General features: G+C 48.1%; 1 protein-coding gene across 1 annotated transcript in view; it reads left to right on the top strand.

The window, feature by feature from the left end:
- Positions 1-20,463, top strand: part of LOC139263756 (solute carrier family 22 member 23-like) — a 103,620-nt gene extending 83,157 nt beyond the window's left edge. Inside the window, exons 8-9 of the mRNA XM_070879804.1 lie at positions 3,049-3,172; positions 18,929-20,463. Coding sequence (XP_070735905.1) covers positions 3,049-3,172; positions 18,929-19,283 — 479 coding nt within the window. The 3' untranslated portion in view covers positions 19,284-20,463. The remainder of the gene's footprint in view (positions 1-3,048; positions 3,173-18,928) is intronic.
- Positions 20,464-20,748: the final 285 nt, after the last annotated feature.

The raw sequence follows: 20,748 nt of genomic DNA on the forward strand, positions 1-20,748 counted from the left end.
TAGCCACCAGATGGTGTCATTGTTGGAGGCCACTGAGCAGCACGCACATGGTGCTGCTCTGGTATAAAAGGCCAGCCATTTTGAGAGTCAGGCACTTTGGGCTGTAATAAAGCAGAGCCAAGGTTGTACCTTGTTCAGTTAAACAGTACTCAGTTTGTACCTTTATTGCATACTTAACAGACTGAAGCGGTCCCGCTGCTGAGCCAGCACAGACTGCGGATCAATCAAAGGACCACAAGCACAGGAGGAGGCCATTTGGCCCCTCGAGCCTGTTCCGCCATTCAATTCGATCATAGCTGGTCTGTATCTTAACTCTGTCTGCCCACCCTTGGTTCTGTAACCTTTAATACCCTTGCCGAACAAAAAGCTATTAATCTCACTTGTGAAGTTTTCAATTGACCCCCCCGCCTCAACAGCTCTTTGGGGGGGTAGAGTTCCAGATTTCCAGTACCCTTTGTGTGAAGAAATGCTTCCTGACATCACCGCTGAATGGCCTAGCGCTAATTTTAAGGCAATGTTCCCTTGTAGAGTCCCCCACCAGAGGAAATGGTTTCTCTCTATCTACCCTATCAAACAGCTCAAATAGATCACCCATTAATCTTCTATACTCCAGGAATACAAGCCTAGTCTATGCAACCTGTCCTCATATACTTTAACCCTTTTAGCCCTGGTATCATTCTGGTGAATCTGAACTGCACCCCCTCCAATGCCAATATATTCTTCCTGAGGTGGGATGCCCAGAACGGAATGCAGTGCTCCAGAAGTGGTCTAACCAGAGCTTTATACAACTCGAGCAAAACTTCCATACCTTTTTTGTATTTCAGCCCCCTTGAGATAAAGGCTAACATTCCATTAGCCCGTTAAATTATTTATGTACCTGTCTATTGGCTTTTAGTGATTTCTGTACTTGGGCCCCTAAATCTCTCTACTTCTCTGCAGTTCCCAGCTGCTCACCATTTAGTAAATACTCTGATCTATCTTTTTTGGGTCCAAAGTAGATGATCTCGCCCATCCCCACATTGAACTCCATCTAAGAACATAGGAACAGGAGTAGGCCATTGAATCCCTCGAGCCTGTTCCGCCATTCAATAAGATCTATGACCTAACTCCATATACCCACCTTTGCCCCATATCCCTTAAAACCACAGTTTTGCCCCCTCACTTTAATCGATCAATGGCCCTTTGCAGCTTACTGCGCCCATCAACAGTGCCACTCTTCACTTGTAGTTTTACCTGGGAGGACAGACGCACCAACATTAGCGTCCTCGACCAGGCCAACATCCCCAGCATTGAAGCACTGACCACACTTGATCAGTTCCGTTGGGCAGGCCACATAGTTCACATGCCAGACACGAGACTCCCAAAGCAAGTGCTCTACTCGGAACTCCTTCACGGCAAATGAGCCAAAGATGGGCAGAGGAAACGTTACAAGGACAACCTCAAAGCCTTCCTGATAAAGTGCAACATCCCCACCGACATCTGGGAGTCCCTGGCCAAAGACCGCCCTAAGTGGTGGAAGTGCAACCGGGAGGGCGCTGAGCACCTCGAGTCTCGTCACTGAGAGCATGCAGAAACCAAGCGCAGGCAGCGGAAGGAGCATGCGGCAAACCAGTCCCATCCACCCTTTCCTTCAACCACTGTCTGTCCCACCTGTGACAGGGACTGTGGTTTTCGTATTGGACTGTTCAGCCACCTAAGGTCTCATTTTAAGCGTGGAAGCAAGTCTTCCTCGATTCCGAGGGACTGCCTATGATGATGATGACTAGTGGACACTGGGCAAGTTCCAGCTTTGATTCCAGGTCACCACTGATCTTGGGTGAGGTTGCAGTGAGCTGCTCTAACTGCTTTAAATATACCCAATGAATGCTCCAACACAGTGGACCCTGGAAACCATAGTTACCCGCTACCAGTACTCTGAAAGTGACCAACCTCATTCCCCACGTTAAAACAGTAACCTCCCTTCAAAAGTACTTCATTGGCTGCAAAACGCTTTGGGACGTCCTGAGGTTGGAAAAGACGCTATATAAATGCAAGTTCTTTCTTTACCTCATCTGTCACTTTGCCACATCCAGCACCCCCCCAACCCCCAGTTAACAGATGCTCTCTCCCAGCTTCTGCTCTTTTCATAACCCTCCCAGCGGTAATCCCACCCAAGTCCTGCTGCTCGTTTCAGTAATTCCGGCCATTGAAATGCTGTGGTTGGGAATTCCTATTTCATGAGAATACTTGGCACAGTATGTAGTGCCAGACTTGGGTAGGGGGCGACTCTGCAGAGGGACACAGTCCTTGCTGAGTTTCGTCTTGGGGACACAGACGTGTGGGTCAGATCCCCAATACACTGCCTGTGTCAAACACGGACGCTTGGCATATGTGTATTAGTATTAGGCAGTCCCTCGTATCGAGGAAGACTTGCTTCCACACCAAAAAGGGATGAGTTCACAGGTGTTTCAATGAGGGACCTGACATTCGAGGTCCCGAACTACATGCTGAAGGGTGGAAGATGCCTGTGCATGGATTCTTTTAAAGTGGGTTGGCCGTTGCACACCAGGCACCAGACTGGCTTGACCGAGCTAGGTCTTGATCCAGTAGCAAGGGTTAACCAGGACGACTGGAGGCCAGCTCTGCTGCACGGACCTAGTGCACACACATGCTCCTACTATCCACAGATCGCAGTGTGGGCTGGCCCGTGCTGCCCCTGGGCCCTCGCCTCTCCTGGCATATGTGTGATATATAAAGGGCTGCATTGTCCATTACTTGAATGCTCGGTATCTTCGGATCAGGTAACCTTCAATCGCCTTGCCTGATTTGCCTTGTTTCAGTTTTGTTGAAGCTATTCTCACTTTCACCATCTCACAGGAAGTGGGAAAATTGTGTACAGGTTCTCTTTAGTGGCGGTGATTTAAAAAAAATTATTGCTGTGTTATTCACAAAGCTTAAATATTTTCTTGGGGCCTGTGCTCTTGTTAGTAATTTGAAATATTAAATGTGTGGCAGTGTTTTTAATGCCAAGTTGCCTGAAGTAAACCAATCCTTTCCTCTCTCCTGTAGATCTGGCCAAACATTTGCAGCTTCCATTTTCCATCGTGTTCTCCATTGTGGGTATGTTTGCTTCCCATTCAGTGGGAAATCTGAGCATCTTCTTCTGTGCGGAACTCACGCCGACTGTTATCCGGTAAGACAAACAGACATCATGTTTTTGTGTCTTTGATTGCAAAGTGACTATTCCCCTTTAAACCGGATGTATACAAAGTTCACCTCATGAGAGCAGGAGTAGGCCCCATGGGTCCTCGAGCCTGCTCTGCCATTCAATAAGATCATGGCTGATCTTTGACCTCAACACCACTTTCCCGCCCGATCTCCATATCCCTTGATTTTCCCCCTTGGGTCCGAAAATCTATCGATCTTAGCCTTGAATATACTCAACGATTCAGCATCCACAGCCCTCTGGGGCAGAGAATTCCAAAGGTTCACCACCCTCCTGAGTGAAGAAATTCCTCCTCATCTCGGTCTTAAATGGCCGACCACTTATCCTGAGACTGTGCCCCCTAGTTCTAGACTCTCCAGCCAGGGGAAACAACTCTCAGCATCTACCGTCAATCCCCCTCAGAATCTTAATATGTTTCAATGAGATCACCTCTCATTCTTCTAAACTCCACAGATTATGGGCCCGATCTACTCAATCACTCCTCATAGGACAACCCTATCATCCCAGGAATCAATCTAATGAACCTACGTTGCCCCACCTCCTGAGGCAAGTATAGCCTATCACAGATAAGGAGACCAAAACTGTGCACTGTGCACGGTCTCCCTAAACCCTGTACAATTGTAGCAAGACTTCATTACTCTTGTACTGGAAGACATGTGGACTGTGTTCCTGGCTTATGAGCAAAAAAGTAGAGGGGAAATTTAAAAATCTTGGGAGAAACTTTAGAAAACCTCAGAAGAGTTAGGGAACGAGTTAAAATGTTCTTCACCTTCTGGGACCCAATTTCAAGCCATCTACTTGCTTGAAAATACTCTATGTTTCATCCACAGTTCAGTCACAGGGGTATTGCAATTAAACACAATTAAATGTGTTCCTGCAGTGCGAGGACTGGTGCAGGGAAAATCTCACCGGGTCTTTTTAAGAAGGATTACAATTTTATACTGATCTTGAACGGTCACAGAAGACGTAGAACGGCACAGAGTTTCATTTTGATTTGTTTGTTTTTCGTGACATTTGCTTGAAGACCGATCTCGCAGCATTTCCTTAATTCTTGGCCTTCCACAGATTTAATACTTTCACACGAATTGTGAATCTAATTTCACTGCCACAGCTGAAACGTTCAATGCAACTCGGCAGCTAATTATTAAAATTAAGCCCCTGCACATCCCTCCACTAAGGTCATAAAGCTGCCCACACATTGATCTAACCTTCTGTTGTCCCATTTACCAGATCACGAGACCGAGCTGTCACTTCATCCCCAGGCCCAGCTTGCGTGCTGTGTATCAATAAAATTATGCGTCTTATTTCACAGGCATCGGGCAGTCGATCTTCATTTCAACTGTCAAGCTTTGTTCGAAATATGTATTCAAAATATTCTTGAACATTTGTCAAAAAAAAACTAGTCTCCAGAAATGACAGGATTGAATGGCTACTTAACGAGGCAGCAGCAATTCTGGTCAGTCTTTGAGGAGAGGCTTCAGAGAACACGTTCCTTCACCAGTCCATACACTAGCCATAATCACCGTCCCCCCGAAGGTACGCGGGTCCATGACTACGCACCAATCGGAGAGTCCCGCGCAGACTGCTCACCAGCTGTCACCGCGGGAAAATATACCGTGCAGAAAATTTAAAGGGACCACGCACGAAAAGAAAAATTAAAGAAAGACTTGCATTTTTCTAGCGCCTTTCATGACCACCGGACCGTCTCAAAGCACTTCACAGCCAATGAAGTACTTTCAAAGTGTAGTCACTGTTCTAAAGTGGGAAACGCCGCAACCAATTTGCGCACAGCAAGCTCCCACAAACAGCGATAATGACCAGATCATCTGTTTCTGTTATGTTGATTGAGGGATAAATATTGGCCAGGACTCCCCTGCTCTTATTTGAAATAGTGCCATGGGATCTTTTACATCCACTTGAGAGAGCAGACAGGGCCTCAGTTTAATGCCTCATCCGAAAGACGGCACCTCCGACAGTGCAGCGCTCCCTCAGCACTGCACTGGAGTGTCAGCCTGGATTTTTTGTGCTCAAGTTCCTGGAGTGGGACTTGAACCCACAACCTTCTGATTCAGAGGCGAGAGTGCTACCCACTGAGCCACAGCTGACACTGTAGGCTTAGACTACAGGTATGCACAAGACTCAGTAAGGATGTGAACATAATGTTAACTCGAGTAGGACACACCTACCTTGCATTCTTTTCTGCCCCAGAAATGAAGACCTATTACTGAAGGCTCATTTTTAACTGGTGCTTTTGCAAACTAATTCCCTGCTTTTTGACTGTCAGTTTCTTAAATCTACACCCACCTCCATACTAAAAAAAAACACCATTGTCCATCCCTACTCTTTACTACTCTTCCCTACCACCCCTACTCTTTACCCTGTCTAATGCCCACTTACCTTTCTAAACTATTTGTCCTCCTTTAATAAACTTCTTAAAAAAACATCTTTTCAATCTAGTACTTGGCCACTTCCCCCATGGTCTCAGCGTCTCTTTCTAAAAGACCTTACGATATCGTTATATTAACAGCACTATACAAAAAAGGGATGTTGTCTTTAGCTCATTGTGGAGCGAACGTGGGAATGGCAGTAGATCATTCAGTCATTCGAACATCTTCCACCATTTAATTAAATCATGGCTGATCTGTATCTTAACCCCATCTTAGTTCCCGAACTCTTGATAGCTTTGCCCAACATATTTATCAATCTCTGTTTTGCAATTTTCAATTGACCCCTCCCCCCTCCCCACAGCCTTAACAGCTTTGGGGGGAGGGGGGAGAGAGTTCCAGATTTCCACTACCCTTTGTGTGAAGAAGTGTCTCCTGACATCATCCCTGAAAGGCCGCGCTCTAATTTTAAGACTATGCCCCCTTGTTCTGGAATACCCTCCCTCGAGGAAAATGTTTCTTTCCATCTACACAATCAAATCATTTAATCATCTTAAACACCTCAATTAGATCACCTTAAACCTGCTATACTGAATACAAGCCTCATGTCTGCCTCGCACTTTAACCCTTTTAGCACTCTGTAACTGGGGCGACGATGGTATCACTGGCGAAATCTGCACTGCACCCGCTCCAAGGCCAATATGTCCTTTCTGACGTACAGTGCCCAGAACTGAACACAGTATCCAGGTGGGGTCTCACCAGAGCTTTATACAGCTGTAACCCAACTTCCACCCTTTTATATTCCAGCCCCCTTGAGATAAAGGCCAACTTTCCAGTGGCCTGTTAAATTCCACTCGCACCCCTGTACTCCATGACCTACCAATGCTCCTGGTCTGGCAACACCTTGGTTTAAAAATTCTTGTTTTTAAATCTCTGCCTAGGCCTCGATTCTCCCTATCTCTGTAACCTCCTCCAACCCTCCAACCCTCCGAGTTCTCCTCGCTCCTCCAGTTCTGGCCTCTTGCGTATCCCCGATTTCAATCCCTCCCATCGGCGGCCGCGCCTTCAGCTGCCTGGGCCCCGGGCTCCGGAATTCCCTCCCACCACATCTCCACCTCACTCTGCTCCTTGAAGGCACTCCTTTAAAAACGACCTCTTCACTTGTTCTAATGTCCCCTTATGTGGCTCAGTGTCAAATATTGTTTGATGCTGCACCTTTGAAGCACCTTGGTAGTTTTTAACTCTATTAAAGGTGCTGTATAAACGCGAGTTGTTACTATAAATGATTTGCTGTACCTGTCTACTAGCTTTTAGTGGTTTCTGTATTTGGACCCTGTTATACTCATAATAAATGGTGAGACTGAGTACTGTGTGTAATGAGCAAGTGTGACCTTAGCTCCTTTATTAAATGTTCCAGAGTGCAGGTACCTCGTGGGTGGCCTGCTTTATATACTGTGCTCCCAAGGGATCCCTTGGGACTCCAACAGGTGGGCCCTCTGGTGGTGGTGTAATGCAAGTTACAAGGGTTAAATACATAACCGACCACTAAGTCGCTGCTCATCCACAGTTCTGAGCTTCTCCCCATTTAGAAAACACTTTGATCGCTCGCTCTTGGGTCCAAATTGGATGACCTCGCTCTTCTCCACACTGAACTCCATCTGCCACCGTTTGGCCTTGATCTAGTCCTTTTTCAGTTTGCTTTCATAGCATTTAGATTTTATGGCCATTTAGCACTTAGTTTTTGCATCAGCTTTTCGATATATGGATTTTGCCTATTTGTGTTTTACTGGGAGGGCAGCATGAGTGGACAGTGATGGGCGATGAGTTTCCATTTGTGTTTCATGGGTGAGAAATGGCCCAGTACCACATGACTGGGCCATACTGATGGGATTCATTTCACAAACTGATGCAGGGAAATGGAGATTACATTGAAAGCCGCACTGCGGACTCGTGAATCAGAACGCAGCTCCACCGAGATCCTGTTAATCCATGTGAATTGAACAGTGTCTCACTTCCTGAGATGATTCGTCGAACAGTCAGCCAGTGCTGAAGCCATCTGGTGCAGCTTCCTGGTTCAATGTGAGTTCAGCGTCTGGCAGAGTTGACCGTCTGCTGGATGAAGCACAAAATGTTGAGCTGTCATTTTTTGCGGGCAGTTCGTGGGGGGAGCTTGACAGGGTGAATGCAGAGAGGATGTTTCCACTGATGGGGGAGACTAGAACTATTGGGCATAATCTTAAAATAGGGGGCTGCCCATTTAAAACTGATATGGGGAGGAATTTCTTCTCTCTGAGGGTTGTAAATCTGTGGAATTTGCTGCCTGAGAGCTGTGGAAGCTGGGACATTGAATACATTTAAGACAGAAATAGATAGTTTCTTAACTGATAAGGGGATAAAGGATTATGGGGAGCGGGCGGGGAAGTGAAGCTGAGTCCATGGTCGGATCAGTCATGATCGTATTAAATGGCAGAGCAGGCTCAAGGGGCCGTATGGCCTACTCCTGCTCCTATTTCTTATGTTCTTATGTACATCTGTTAGTTGGCCAGTTCAAAAAATGGGCCGCATTTCAGGGCGCATTTTGTTATTGTAGTAATGCAAGTGTCCGTGTATTGTAGAAACCAAAGCCGGATATTGCCAGCAACATTGGGCTCAAGTTTCGGACTCCCGCTAGAACGGCGCACATCGGAGAGGCCCGCCTAATTTGCAGAATAAAAATTGCTCCGAATACTTACCTCGCGATTCTCCGATAGCTGTAGACCCGTTTCTAGCTGGGCGCGGTGCAGCAGGAGCTGCTGGGGGCGGAGCTACAGCCCTGCGCCAAAAACAGTGCTGGCAGCTGCGTGCGTGCACAGTAGCTCCCAGAGTGTCCTGTCTCCAGGGCGACGACCCTATCCCAGGCCGAAGGACCGTCATCCCTATCCCGGGCCTGATGCATCTTACATCGTCGGCGGGGCCCGCCCGGCCTCTCGCTGGGGGCGGGCTCCACCCGAAGAGTCATCGGCATCTTCTGCATGTGGGCCCCGCCCGAAGTGTTCAGCTTCTTCTCTCTCTTCCCCCCCCCCCTCACCCCACCTTCTCTCCTCTCCTCTCCCCCCCCCCCCACCCCACCCCCCGTTCATCTTCCTCCTCTCTTTCCCCCCCCCTCACCCCACCTTCTCTCCTCTCCTCTTCCCCCCCCCCACCCCACCCTATCTCCTCTCCCCCCTCCCCACCCCCCTCACCCCACCCCACCCTATCTCCTCTCCCCCCTCCCCACCCCCCTCACCCCACCCCACCCTATCTCCTCTCCCCCCTCCACCCTATCTCCTCTCCCCCCTCCCCACCCCCCTCACCCCACCCCACCCTATCTCCTCTCCCCCCCCCCCCTCACCCCACCCCACCCTCCCCCTCACCTCACCCCACCCTATCTCCTCTCCCCCCCCCCCACCCCCCCCTCACCCCACCCCACCCTATCTCCTCTCCTCTCCCCCCTCCCCACCCCCCTCACCCCACCCCACCCTATCTCCTCTCCCCCCTCCCCACCCCCCTCACCCCACTCCACCCTATCTCCTCTCCCCCCCCCCCTCACCCCACCCCACCCTCCCCCTCACCTCACCCCACCCTATCTCCTCTCCCCCCACCCCCTCCTCACCCCACCCCACCCTATCTCCTCTCCCCCCCCCCCCTCACCCCACCCCACCCTCCCCCTCACCTCACCCCATCCTATCTCCTCTCCCTCCCCACCCCCCCCTCACCCCACCCCACCCTATCTCCTCTCCCCCCTCACCCCACCCCACCCTATCTCCTCTTCCCCCCCCCCCTCGCCCCACCCCACCCTATCTCCTCCCCCCACCCCACCCTATCTCCTCCCCCCACCCCACCCTATCTCCTCTCCCCCCCACCCCCCTCACCCCACCCCACCTTATCTCCTCTTCCCCCCCACCCCCCTCTTCTCCCCGGTGCTGCAGTATGTTAGTGGACATAATTTTTTATTTATTGAGTGATTTTTTTTACTTTTTTAAAAGTTTTTTTTGAATTAATTTTTTTTGGTTGATTTATTGATTTCTTTATTATTGATGATGGCTCTTTATTTGTAAAAGTGAAGTGTTTAATGTTTGTAAACTTCCCTCCCCGTCCCCCTATCTCTCGTTCCCTGCGCCTGATTTCTAAGTGTCGGCAAGGTTTTTCTGAACGTACAAAAATCTACACTTACTCCATTCTAAGTTAGTTTGGAGTAAGTTTTCGCTGCTTAAACTTGCAAAATAGGCGTAAGTGGCTGGACACGCCCCCTTTTGGAAAAAAAATCTGTTCTAAAATGAAACTATTCTAACTCACTAGAACTGGAGCAAACGAAATGCCTAGAATTGCAATTTCTAAGATGCTCCATTCTAAACTAGTTGCTCCAAAAAAAAATAGGAGCAACTCGGGCCGAAACTTGAGCCCGTTCAGTGGAGAAAACCGAGCAGGTACGGTTTCAGGCCTAGACCCAGCAACAGAAGTAGGAAAAATGACAGATGAAAGGAATGGAACAAAAAGAAGGGGAGGGGCAAAACACGTGCGTGCGCACACACAAGAGGAAGTAGAAAGACCTGTAAAATGCTTGGAATGGAAAGAGGAGATGGTGACGTGGCTGAAGAGAGGACAGGAATTATAATGAGAGAAATTGGAAACATTTCAGAGACACACAACATCAGAATGGCTGAGCGGTTAAGGACAAGGGAGTTAAAAATGGAAACGGGCCGAGACGATGATGAATGTAGGCCAACACCATTGGTGCAGACCACTCCACAGCATGCTGTTTTGGCAGAGGGTCCCCACTCCGATAGCCAGACAGTCTCTTCTCTTTTCTCTCTCCTCTCTCTCTCTCTCTCCCCACCACCCCCCATCCCCCCCCCCCCCATAAAACCCACCGGGACACCCAAACCATTTTGCAGCATCTCCTGCCATACAGAAAGTGGGATATAACCGTAAGGTCGGAAGTTAGCGTCAATCTTCAGGTGCTGAATAGAAAGATTACAGCGCGGTTCCTTGAGCTTGAACTTGTATTGTACCTATACCTGGATCAAATGTGGGAGTAAACAAAGACAGACTTTTATTTATATAGCGCCTTTCACAACCTCCGGACGTCCCAAAGTGCTTTACAGCCAATCAAGTATTTTGAAGTGTAATCACTGTTGCAATTTAGGAAACGCAGCAGACAATTCGCGCACAGCAAGCTCCCACAGACAGCAATGTGATGATGACCAGATAATCTGTTTTTGTTATGTTGATTGAGGGATAAATATTGGCCAGGACACCGGGGAGAACTTCCCTGCTCCTCTTCGATAATAGTGTCATGGGATCTTTTATGTCCACCCAAGAGAGCAGGCGGGGCCTCGGTTTAACGTCTCATCCAAAAAACGGTACCTCCGACAGTGCAGCGCTCCCTCAGCACTGCACTGGAGTGTCGGCCTAGATTATGTGCTCAAGGCCCTGGAGTATTACATTCCGAGTGATTTTTGTTTGATTGCAGTCAATGCCAGTTCAGCAGTCGCTGTTCCCGACAAACTGCAATAATAATGTGTGGCTAATTGTATCAGCAGTTGCAGTTAAATGGAGGCCATTTGATAGGGAGTGCAGACTGTTCTAAGTACAGGATAATCTGTAATCAAATCTGACTCATTTAATAATCACTTTGCCTCACCAGTACATCTTGCACCAAAATACTCTTTGCTTTGAAATCATAATGGTTAGAGTTTGGCAGTGAACGGACAGCATCTCTCGGTTGCAGGTTGCGATGCAATGTGCAGATGCAACCCAACAGAATACTAAAAAAAATTATATAACATATTTGCTTTCTCAAGCACTGCTGTGCCTGACTAAAGGGGGCGGGGAGGGTGGGGGGGCTGGTCTCCTTTTCTGAGGCCACTGCTGTTGCCAACCTATTATACAAATCCCCTGAGAGGACTGACGCACCAACATTAGCGTCCTACATAAGAATTAGGAACAGGAGTAGGCCTTCTAGCCCCTCGAGTCTGCTCCGCCACTCAACAAGATCATGGCTGATGTGGCCGTGGATTCAGCTCCACTTACCCGCCCGCTCCCCGTAACCCTTAATTCCCTTAATGGTTAAAAATCTATCTATCTGTGATTTGAATACATTCAATGAGCTAGCCTCAACTGCTTCCTTGGGCAGAGAATTCCACAGATTCACAACCCTCTGGGAGAAGAAATTCCTTCTCAACTCGGTTTTAAATTGGCTTCCCCGTATTTTGAGGCTGTGCCCCCTAGTTCTAGTCTCCCCGACCAGTGGAAACAACCTCTCTGCCTCTATCTTGTCTATCCCTTTCATTATTTTAAATGTTTCTATAAGATCACCCCTCATCCTTCTGAACTCCAACGAGTAAAGACCCAGTCTACTCAATCTATCACCATAAGGTAACCCCCTCATCTCCGGAATCAGCCTAGTGAATCGTCTCTGTACCCACTCCAAAGCTAGTATACCCTTCCTTAAGTAAGGTGACCAAAACTGCACAAATACTCCAGGTGCGGCCTCACCAATACCCTGTACAGTTGCAGTAGGACCTCCCTGCTTTTGTACTTCATCCCTCTCACAATGAAGGCCAACATTCCATTCACCTCCCTGATTACCTGCTGCACCTGCAAACTAACTTTTTGGGATTCATGCACAAGGACCCCCAGGTCCCTCTGCACCGCAGCATGTTGTAATTTCTCCCCATTCAAATAATATTCCCTTTTACTGTTTTTTTTTCCCAAGGTGGATGACCTCACATTTTCTGACATTGTATTCCATCTGCCAAACCTTAGCCCATTCGCTTAACCTATCTAAATCTCTTTGCAGCCTCTCTGTGTCCTCTACACAACCCGCTTTCCCACTAATCTTTGTGTCATCTGCAAATTTTGTTACACTACACTCTGTCCCCTCTTCCAGGTCATCTATGTATATTGTAAACAGTTGTGGTCCCAGCACCGATCCCTGTGGCACCGATTTCCAACCCGAAAAGGACCCATTTATCCCGACTCTCTGCTTTCTGTTAGCCAGCCAATTCTCTATCCATGCTAATACATTTCCTCTGACTCCGCGTACCTTTATCTTCTGCAGTAACCTTTTGTGTGGCACCTTATCGAATGCCTTTTGGAAATCTAAATACACCACATCCATCGTTACACTTCTATCCACCATGCTCGCTATAATCCTCAAAGAATTCCAGTAAATTAGTTAAACAGGATTTCCCCTTCATGAATCCATGTTGCATCTGCTTGATTGCACTATTCCTAACTAGATGTCCCGCTATTTCTTCCTTAATGATAGCTTCAAGTATTTTCCCCACTACAGATGTTAAACTAACCGGCCTCTAGTTGTCTGCCCCCTTTTTTAAACAGAGGCGTTACATTAGCTGCTTTCCAATCCGCTGGTACCTCCCCAGAGTCCAGAGAATTTTGGTAGATTATAACGAATGCATCTGCTATAACTTCCGCCATCTCTTTTAATACCCTGGGATGCATTTCATCAGGACCAGGGGACTTGTCTCCCTTGAGTCCCATTAGCCTGTCCAGCACTACCCCCCTAGTGATAATGACCAGGCCAACTTCCCCAGCATTGAAGCACTGACCACACTTGATCAGCTCCGCTGGGCAGGCCACATAGTTCGCATGCCTGACACAAGACTACCAAACCAAGCGCTTTACTCGGAACTCCTTCACGGCAAACGAGCCAAAGGTGGACAGCAGAAATGTTACAAGGACACCCTTAAAGCCTCCGTGATAAAGTGCAACATCCCCACCGACACCTGGGAGTCTCTGGCCAAAGACCGCCCTAAGTAGAGGAAGTGCATCCGGGAGGGCGCTGAGCACCTCGAGTCTCGTCGCCGAGAGCATGCAGAAATCAAGCGCAGGCAGCAGAAGGAGCGTGCGGCAAACCAGTCCCACCCACCCCTTCCTTCAATGACTGTCTGTCCCACCTGTGACCAAGACCGTGGTTCTCGTATTGGACTGTACAGCCACTTAAGAACTCATGTTAAGAGTGGAAGCAAGTCTTCCTCGGTTCTGAGGGACTGCCTATGATGTTACTGAGAGAGGGACAATAACTGAGAATTTAATTCCGGTTCATGCCTCTCCGTCCCTCCGGAGGCATACCGCCACTTCACTTGGTGTCCTCTCCTGGTTGCAATCCAGAGATCGGCACACGATGGTGTTTTCTGCTGGACTTTGGATCGCTTTGCTGAGTGACCAGACCCCTGTGCGCGATTCACTGTTTTCAGTCGGGCTGGTCATCCACCAATACGTGTGGTACAAACATAATCCTGGCCCCTTTTCTTCCCCAGAGTGCTGTGGAGGCTGGCTCATTGAACATATTTAAGGTGGAGATAGGCAGACTTTTGAATGATAAGGGAGTAAAGGGTTATGGGGAGCGGGCGAGGAAGTGGAGCTGAGCCCATGATCACATCAGCCATGATCTTATTAAATGACGGAGCAGGCTCGAGGGGCCATATGGCCTACTCCTACTCCTATTTCTTATGTTCTTTTTCCCCCCCCACCCCTGCTGATGTGCCCAACCACTCCATCACCCATGTCCAAGTGGCTTGCTAAAAGAACAGTGCTCCGGTGGTGTAGCGCACAGCAACTGGTCAGCTCTGCTGTGGCAGAAGTTATTTTCTCCCTTTCGAATCGAATGTGTATGAGACAATTTCAGCTGTCCTGCGCTCCTGAACAACACGAGCTTCTTTTTTTCATTCCCTTTACTCTGTCTGAGGAGGCCTTAAACTCAGGCCCCCAACTCCCAGTTCGAGTGAATGTGTTGGATCCCTGCCGACTTATTGAAGAAGAGCAGGGAGTTCTCCCACTGGCCTAATATTTGTCCCGCAAAATCAGCGCCTCGCACAGAAATAAAAAGCCGGGAGAGATGTTAAACGTTGCTCGTGTCAAAATTACACCGGTTATCTTCAAATTGCACCCAAATTTGACACGGCCCTTCGCCACATCATGGTGGTAAAGAATCACACCAATGTATCCAAAAGTGTCAAAAATAAAAAGTATCCTGGTTGGGGGGCATATCTCAGCCTGTCTTCGCCCCCCTCAAAATAAATCTGGTACCTTCAGTGCTCACTTCTGCCTTCAGAAAGTTCGAGCTCTGCCGCTGCATTTTCTGTGCTTTGGTTTTTCCCGCTATAATACAGCTGATGAAATAGTGAGAATACCTGCAGTTTATGTTGCAACCAGCTCATGTCCCACTGCACTCCAATGCCGCAGACCGTGCAGGACTCCCTCTGCGTGGACCTTAAAACTAAGTCGCGGTGTCGATCAAGTCATCGGGCTGTGACTTCTGAACCTTAAGCAGGAGTCCCATCGACGGCCTGAATCGCCACCGCTAATATTATGGTGGGTGGGAACAGATTTTCAAGATTTTAATCCCTCGCCTGACTCTCTCATCCCCGGTGTGGGGGGGTGGGATTAAAGTCGAGGCCAATGTTTCCACAAGTTAGTTTTGAATTTCCCTTGCTTCAAGTGAAAGTTGTGTTCCGCTGGTTCTACTGTTCTGGACAAGGAAGGATATCTCGTCGTGGTGCATTATCCAGACCCTTTGGAACCCTAACAGCAGCAATTATGTCACCCTTCAACCTTCTCTTGTCCAGGACATGCCCAGTTTACATAACCGCCCCTTTATAATCCTCCATCGCCTCAATCACGCTGGGTGTTCCTTACTGATTTTAACACCGGCTAAAAATCCTGAATCCCCCCTTATAATGAGAGAGGAATTTCATGTGTTCAGTCACGCTGAGGGCTGTTGTTCTGAGTTCAAGGTTGGTATTTGTGTGGTCAGCTTTTTTTGAAGCTCTTTTTCAGCTTTTGCGAGTTTTCTGGATTATTGTGTGTAGGGTTTCCAGTGACATACAATAGCAAACAATCCTGTTTAGATTTAACCAGACATATGCCCGGGGGGCTCATGAGTGTTAATCCGGTAAACTCTTATTTATCCGCCAGCACTCGGTCCTTAATCCCTCTGAAGGGTGGGTTGACAGTACAGTGCAAGGTGCTTACATTTGATGCAACTCGACAGCCTATTTTTATTAATAGTAAGAATCCCAAATTATACATCGTGATATTTCATTAGCAATGTGGCCCGTTCCACGCAAATTCACAGGGGTTGATCTTCAGCCAGCACGAGCGGGAGAGAGAACAGCTATGTTTGCTGTTTGTCTCCACTCTGTGACTGCTTTCTTTATGATGACGCTCTGACAACTGAGCCAGCAGTGCGGGCCGCCACAATGATGCACTCGCCCCGTCCTGTGATTCCTCTCCTCACGTGAAACTACAGTCAGCAATTCCAGCCGCCACGTTTATTTTGAGTCACCTCTTTTTTTTTTTTTTGGGAAGCATTGTGCGAGATTTTGAACGGCAGCTTTCTGGGCCAACCAGATTATTTTGTTTAGTCCCGACTGTGCCACGTGCATTCAGTACACCAGTCAATTTGATTGATTGTACAGACAAACGACATCCTCCCACAGCTGTAGCGACTTTCTGTTTCCTTGCTCGCTACTCGTGCTTGTAAACCGAGTGGGGATAAGGCCTATAAATAGCCATGACGCATCAATACACAAAACAAGGCACATCAGTCAATCTCCCAAGAACTTTTAAACTAATCCATCATATAAGTTTTTTTTTAATTCGTTCATGGGATGTGGGAGTCGCTGGCAAGCCCAGCATTTATTGCCCATCCCTACTTGCCCTTGAGGAGGTGGTGAGCCACCATTTCAGAGGGCAGTTAAGAGTCAGCCACATTGCCGTGGGTCTGAGTCAAATATAGGCCATGATAACATCAGGATTAGGAGCAGGAGCAGGCCATTCGGCCCCTCGAGCCTGCTCCGCCTTTCAATAAGATCATGGCTGATCTTCTACCTCAGCTCCACTTTCCTGCACTATCCCCATATCCCTTGATTCCCTTAATACCCAAAAACCTATTGATCTCTGTCCTGAATATACTCAGACTGAGCCTCCACAGCCCTCTGGGATAAAGAATTCCAAAGATTCACCACCCTCTGAGTGAAGAAGTTTCTCCTCATCTCAGCCCTAAATGGCCGACCCCTTATTCTGAGACTGTGACTCCTGGTTCTAGACTCCCCAGCCAGAGGAAACATCTACCTGTCGAGCCCTGTAAGAATGTTGTATGTTTCAATGAGATCACCTCACATTCTTCTAAACTCTAGAGAATATAGGCCTAGTCTACTCAATCTCTCCTCATAGGACAATCCCCCCATCCCAGGAATCAGTCTGGTTGCACTCCCTCTGTGGTAAGTATATCCTTCCTTCGGTAAGGAAACCAAAACTGTTCACAATACTCCAGGTACAGTCTCACCAGGACCCTATATAATTGCAATAAGACGTCTTTACTCTTATACTCAAATCCTCTTATAATAAAGGCCAACATACCATTTGCTTTCTTAATTGCTTGCTGTACCTGCATGTTAACTTTGTGATTTGTGTATAAGGGCACCCAGGTCTCTCTGAACACCAACATTTCCCAATATCTCACCATTTAAAAAAAAAATAAATACTTTTCCAGACCGGGTAAGGACGGCAGATTTCCTTCCCTAAGAGATTTTAGTGAACCAGATGGGTTTTTATGACAATCCAGTAGTTCCGAGCTTTTTATTTAATTTAAATTCCCCAACTGCTGTGATGGGATTTGAACTCCTGTCTCTGGATCATTAGTCCAGACTTCTGGATTACTAGCCCAGTAACTTTGAGCACTATGCTATCATACTCCGATGCCGAGTGTCCCAGGCATCCACAGTGGGCAAGCAGAGTATTGCTGCTGTGGCAATTAGTGAGTGCTAGTCTCCTATTAAAATGAAGGAAAAATAAGACGACAGTAACAATTGGAAGACAACAGTCATAATACCAGTGATAGTAAACTGCTGGTTACAGTATATTATCGTCCTGAATGGTAACTTTCTTTTTTGGCTGGGCGCCACTCCGATGAAATGAACAGCATGCAGATAACATTGTACCACTCATGATTTATGAGACCAGTTATTCTGTTTTATGGGGTGAGACGTGGTCAGTGAGCACTTAGTGTTGAGGTCAGGTTGCTCTGCCCTCAATGCTCTGGCTTGCAGTGCTTGAAATGTTCCTGCAGTGGAAAGGTCTATTGACCAGGCCTGATCAAGAAAGCAAAGGAAGAAGACGGAGAATTTACAGAACATCCCTATCTCTGTAATCTCCTTCAGCCCCACAAACCCTCCCCCTCGCCCCCCCCCCCCCCCGAGATGTCTGCGCTCCTCAAATTCTGCCCTCTTGAGCATCCCTGATTATAACCATTGGTGGCCGTGCCTTCAGCTGCCTAGGCCCCAAGCTCTGGCACTTCCTCCCTAAACCTCTCCGCCCCTCTTTCCTCCTTCAAGACGCTCCTTAAAACCTACCTCTTTGACCGAGCTTTTGGTCATCTGCCATAATTTCTTATGTGGTTCGGCATCAAATTTATTTGTTTTGTCTTCTAACACTCTTGTGAAGCGCCTTGGGCCGTTTTACTACTGAACAACTCGAGTCTCATCGCCGAGAGCGCGTAGAAAGCAAGTGCAGGCAGCGGGAGGAGCGTGCGGCAAACCAGACTCCCCACCCACCCTTTCCTTCAATGACTGTCTCTGCCACCTGTGACAGGGACTGTAATTCCCGTATTGGACTGTTCAGTCACCTAAGAACTCACTTTTAGAGTGGAAGCAAGTCTTCCTCGACTTCGAGGAACTGCCTATGCATCATCATCATAGGCAGTCCCTCGAAACCAGGATGACTTGCTTCCATGCCAAAAAAGGATGAGTTCACAGGTGTTTCAAATGAAGGACCTAATATTCCAGATCCTGAAGGGTGGAAGATGCCTGTGCGTGGATTTTTTTTAACGTGTGGTGACCGTTGCACACCAGCCACCACATGGACTTGACAGAGCTAGGTCTTGGTCCAGTGGCAAGGATTACCCAAGACAACTGGAGACCTGCTCTGCTGCACGGACCTAGTGCGCGCACATATCGCACAGTGTGGGCTGGCCCGTGCTGCCCCTGGGCCCTCGCCTCTTCTGGCCCCAAACTCGCGCCTCTCCTGGGCCCCGATCACGTCCCTCTACAGTCTCTCGCCGCTCCTTCGCCCCGACCTCGCCGCTCCTGCAGTACCTGCCCACGCTCCAATCAGCGACCTGGACCTTGATGATGATCCTCTTCGCTGCCATCTCCCTCCTGCACCAGCTCGCGCTGTACCTTGCCATGGTACACCATCACATCAGCGGCAGGTCGGGGCCATAAAAGGAGCGGCGAGCGGTGGCCCCTGATCAATATAAGATGTTGTTAACCTAGCTTCCCTTTGTGTCTTGCAGGGGTGGCGGACTGGGCTTGGTTTTGGCCAGCGCTGGCTTTGGTCAGCTGACCGCGCTGATCATGGAGCTCCACAACCAGAAGGGCTACTTCTTGCATCACGTGATCTTCGCCTGCTGCACCGTGATCTGCATCATTTGCATCCTGCTGCTGCCCGAGAGCAAGGGGCAGGACCTGCCGGAGACCATCGACGACGGCGACAACTACACCCGGCAGCCCTTCATCCCGCCCAAAAAGGTGGAGCAGCCGCTGCTCGCCAACAACACGGAACTCAAGGATTACTCGGGCCTGAGCGAGACCCCGAGTCCTGAGCAAACTGCCGCCATCGCCGCGGCCAACGGCACGCGGTCAACATGATTTTACTTCAGGTTTACACTCGTGTGTTTTTGCACAAATATCATCCCAACAAACGGGTTTTTCTTTTCGTGGAAGGATAACGGATTGAGCGGCTGCTTTTCGCAGAGATGTTTTAGTTATGGACTGGGCAACTTTTAAATGATATATAGAGTTGGCTCTCCCTAGCACCAAAGGGATAGCCGTTAACAATTGTCAAACAATGTGAAGAGAGCTCGCGGGGCCTCCTGCACACTTTTGGATCCCTGGAACACACTGGTCATCTGCAGCAGAAGCTGGTACACTACATTCGGGGAAAGTAAAGTGTCGGGAAGGACTGCGCTGAGCGAGCGGCCCTAGTACTGAAGGAAGACCAAAGGGTCTGTGTTCAAACTACCGAGCGAGACATCAAGATGAACTGCAGTTCGACTGGCTGCTCACTTTCCCCTCACTCACCCTCTTCCCTCCCCATCTCACAGCTAAAATGGCAGAGTAAATAATCTACCTTGCTAGATTTTTTTTAAAAAACCTGCGGTTCAAAATTACTTCCCACTTGACAAACTAATCTGAGGCAATCTTTTTTTTTCTTCTGAAACTGTCAAACAGAATCACAAAGTGTTGTCTAACCCCCTGTTAACAGCTTCTCCTGCCAGTGCTGTTTATCAGAATAAGGACTTGATGGACTGTGTTAATATGTGTGTTTTTAACAGCAGTATTTCCCCTCTCCCTCCCTCCCCCCCCCCCCCACCCCCACTTTTATGAGGTCTTGAATTTTAAATTACAGTGGTGTTTTGTTTTGTAACTTCTAGGCTGTGGTATGCGATTAATCATTTTTTTTTAAAATATGTACAGGTGTAACTTATGTTAAAAGTATGAATTGAATTTTTAAACGGATTCCCCACTGACACTCTGTTTTTTTTTAAGCCAGTGGCTCTAAGTGTCACTTGCAAATCTATCACGACCAATTATTATTTTTTTCACTACCAAAAGTCACCCGGGTCACCCATATACGTTCCAACGTATTTCTGTCCACCACTGAATGAAGGTTGAATGCTGACCGAAGCACACTGGTTGTACTGGCACATGTGACGTTGACTGCCATTCGATTTTGTCAGTCAACCAGCATTACGTCTGAGCCCTGTACACCTATCCCTGAAGTGCTGGAGTGCAAACTAATCCAGTTCTGCATATTACTTCGACCGAGTGAATATTTTAAAATGCAAATAAAGTCATTTTCATTGTTCACTATCTTATCTGCTTTGTATATCTACTTTGATAGAAGAGCGGGTAATGGTGAAGAGGCCTTTGCTTTGGTAGGAAAAACATCAGGACAAAGTATTATTTAAATGGTGATGGCTTGGAAAGTGTACAGAGGGACCTGGGTGCCCTTGTACACCAGTCACTGAAAGCAAACATGCAGGTGCAGCAAGCAGTTAGGAAGGCAAATGGTATGTTGGCCTTCATTGCCAGGGGATTTGAGTACAGGAGC

This window comes from Pristiophorus japonicus, chromosome 5 (genome assembly GCF_044704955.1).
Source record: "Pristiophorus japonicus isolate sPriJap1 chromosome 5, sPriJap1.hap1, whole genome shotgun sequence".
Lineage (NCBI taxonomy): Eukaryota > Metazoa > Chordata > Chondrichthyes > Pristiophoridae > Pristiophorus > Pristiophorus japonicus.